Source organism: Daktulosphaira vitifoliae, unplaced genomic scaffold (genome assembly GCF_025091365.1).
Source record: "Daktulosphaira vitifoliae isolate Bord-2020 unplaced genomic scaffold, ASM2509136v1 Scaffold_4, whole genome shotgun sequence".
NCBI classification, from domain to species: domain Eukaryota; kingdom Metazoa; phylum Arthropoda; class Insecta; order Hemiptera; family Phylloxeridae; genus Daktulosphaira; species Daktulosphaira vitifoliae.
This window is the reverse complement of record NW_026099575.1, coordinates 10,193,309-10,194,984: the sequence shown is the minus strand read 5'-3', so window position 1 is coordinate 10,194,984 and position 1,676 is coordinate 10,193,309. Positions and strand designations below refer to the sequence as shown.

Genomic DNA, 1,676 nt, shown 5'->3' with positions numbered 1-1,676 from the left:
GATAAAGCTCATCACCATCAGGCTTTAGAAAATCAAGAAAAACTGAAACCGATAATAAAAACGATTATTTTGTGTGGAAGACAATGTCTGCCACTTAGGGCACATCGAGATTACGGAAAGTTTAACGTAGAACAAGTGTAATAAACCAAAAAGAAAAAAAAGAAAAAAAGAAAAACTTGAAAAGTAGGAATTTAAATAAAAATGTAAAATTTGTAAATGGTAGGTAGGTTTATGGGGGATTAATAATGGAGGATAAAAATGGTGGTGATGTGGATTTCACTATTGAAGTTGTGAATGCTTATATTGTACCAAGAGAAAATCTAAGGGTTTATTCTTAGTCAGACCAAAAATATAATATAGCGTAAGTATGGCCGAATAATAATAAAAATCATTAAATAAGATGGTAAATGGCGGAATAACACATGTTTAAATGTGGCAAGATATGTAAGGGTGCAAAGAATATAATAATATGAATAAAGAAGAATTCAGAGGGTTGAATAAACGGAACTTAAATACATGAGGGTAATGATCAAATAAATAAAAATGCACACAAACGTTGTGACAAAAATAATGAACTGTTCTCGGGGTTGAACAATATTGAATAAATGAAGTCAATTATCCTACAAAACTTTATTACCTATCTTAATGGTTTATTACGCAATAGAATATTTATAATTTGAAAGCGGAAATTTAAATTTGTACTTGCCTCGTATCCCACGTAATGTAATGCCTTTTTTAGACAATCCAATGTTGATTATGAGTTCACATTATGTTTCACACGTTGTACACTTCGAGTTCGACAGTAAATATGTCTGTTTGAGAATAAAGCGTTTAATTATAAATAATGCGAAACCGTTACACAAAATCTATGACTGTATTATTATATGCAAGAGATTCTATACACTCTATATTTTTATGATTATAATTAAATAATATATCTTTAGTTAACTTTGTAGAATGAGTATATTGTTTGAGAGATTATATTTTATTGAGAGATCGACACCAATATTTCTTAAATTTTCCTCTGGCCTGGCCAAAACAAGATTCAGAAATATTTATATCTATGTAAAAGATTTTTCAAGGCGGAATTGTGGTGGCCCAATGTGTCCCGGTGCTAAAATAAAGCACCTTGAAAGGATGCGGCACAATAATCACCAAGACAAAAATTAAACACTAAAAACATATATTTGTAAGTTTCTCTGTGCTGTCTGCCGGCGCGATGTTCGTTAAAACAAAGACATTAAACCACAGAAGATTAGCTACCCAATACACATAGGCTTACAAATATATTCTAACCTAACACACCTAACTTTAAAAATCTTTAATTGCAACCTTTACTCTGTCTGCCGGCGCGATGTTCGTTAGAACAAAGACATTAAACCACAAAAGATTAGCTACCCAATAAGTATAGAGTTGCAATACACTTAGTCATATAATAAATATTTATCATTAAATGAGAAAATTAGAGTTGATTCGATTTATTACATATATAAAAAAAAATGTTTTGTTTTAAAATATTAATTGATATTTATTTCCATGGTAAAATAAAACATTATTATTTAATGAACAATTTAAATTAAAATAAAAGATTCACCAAAACAAAATTCACTTTAAAATCTCTAAGTGTCATTTAGTTTTAAAGAAAAATATTCTAAGTCCAAATAAATTAAAAAATA

The 1,676-nt window shown here is 28.9% G+C and overlaps 1 protein-coding gene across 1 annotated transcript in view; it reads left to right on the top strand.

The window, feature by feature from the left end:
• The first annotated feature begins 726 nt into the window (after window positions 1-726).
• LOC126904928 (52 kDa repressor of the inhibitor of the protein kinase-like) overlaps window positions 727-1,676 on the top strand; it is a 3,078-nt gene continuing 2,128 nt past the window's right edge. The window contains exon 1 of the mRNA XM_050684333.1: window positions 727-802. Coding sequence (XP_050540290.1) covers window positions 727-802 — 76 coding nt within the window. The remainder of the gene's footprint in view (window positions 803-1,676) is intronic.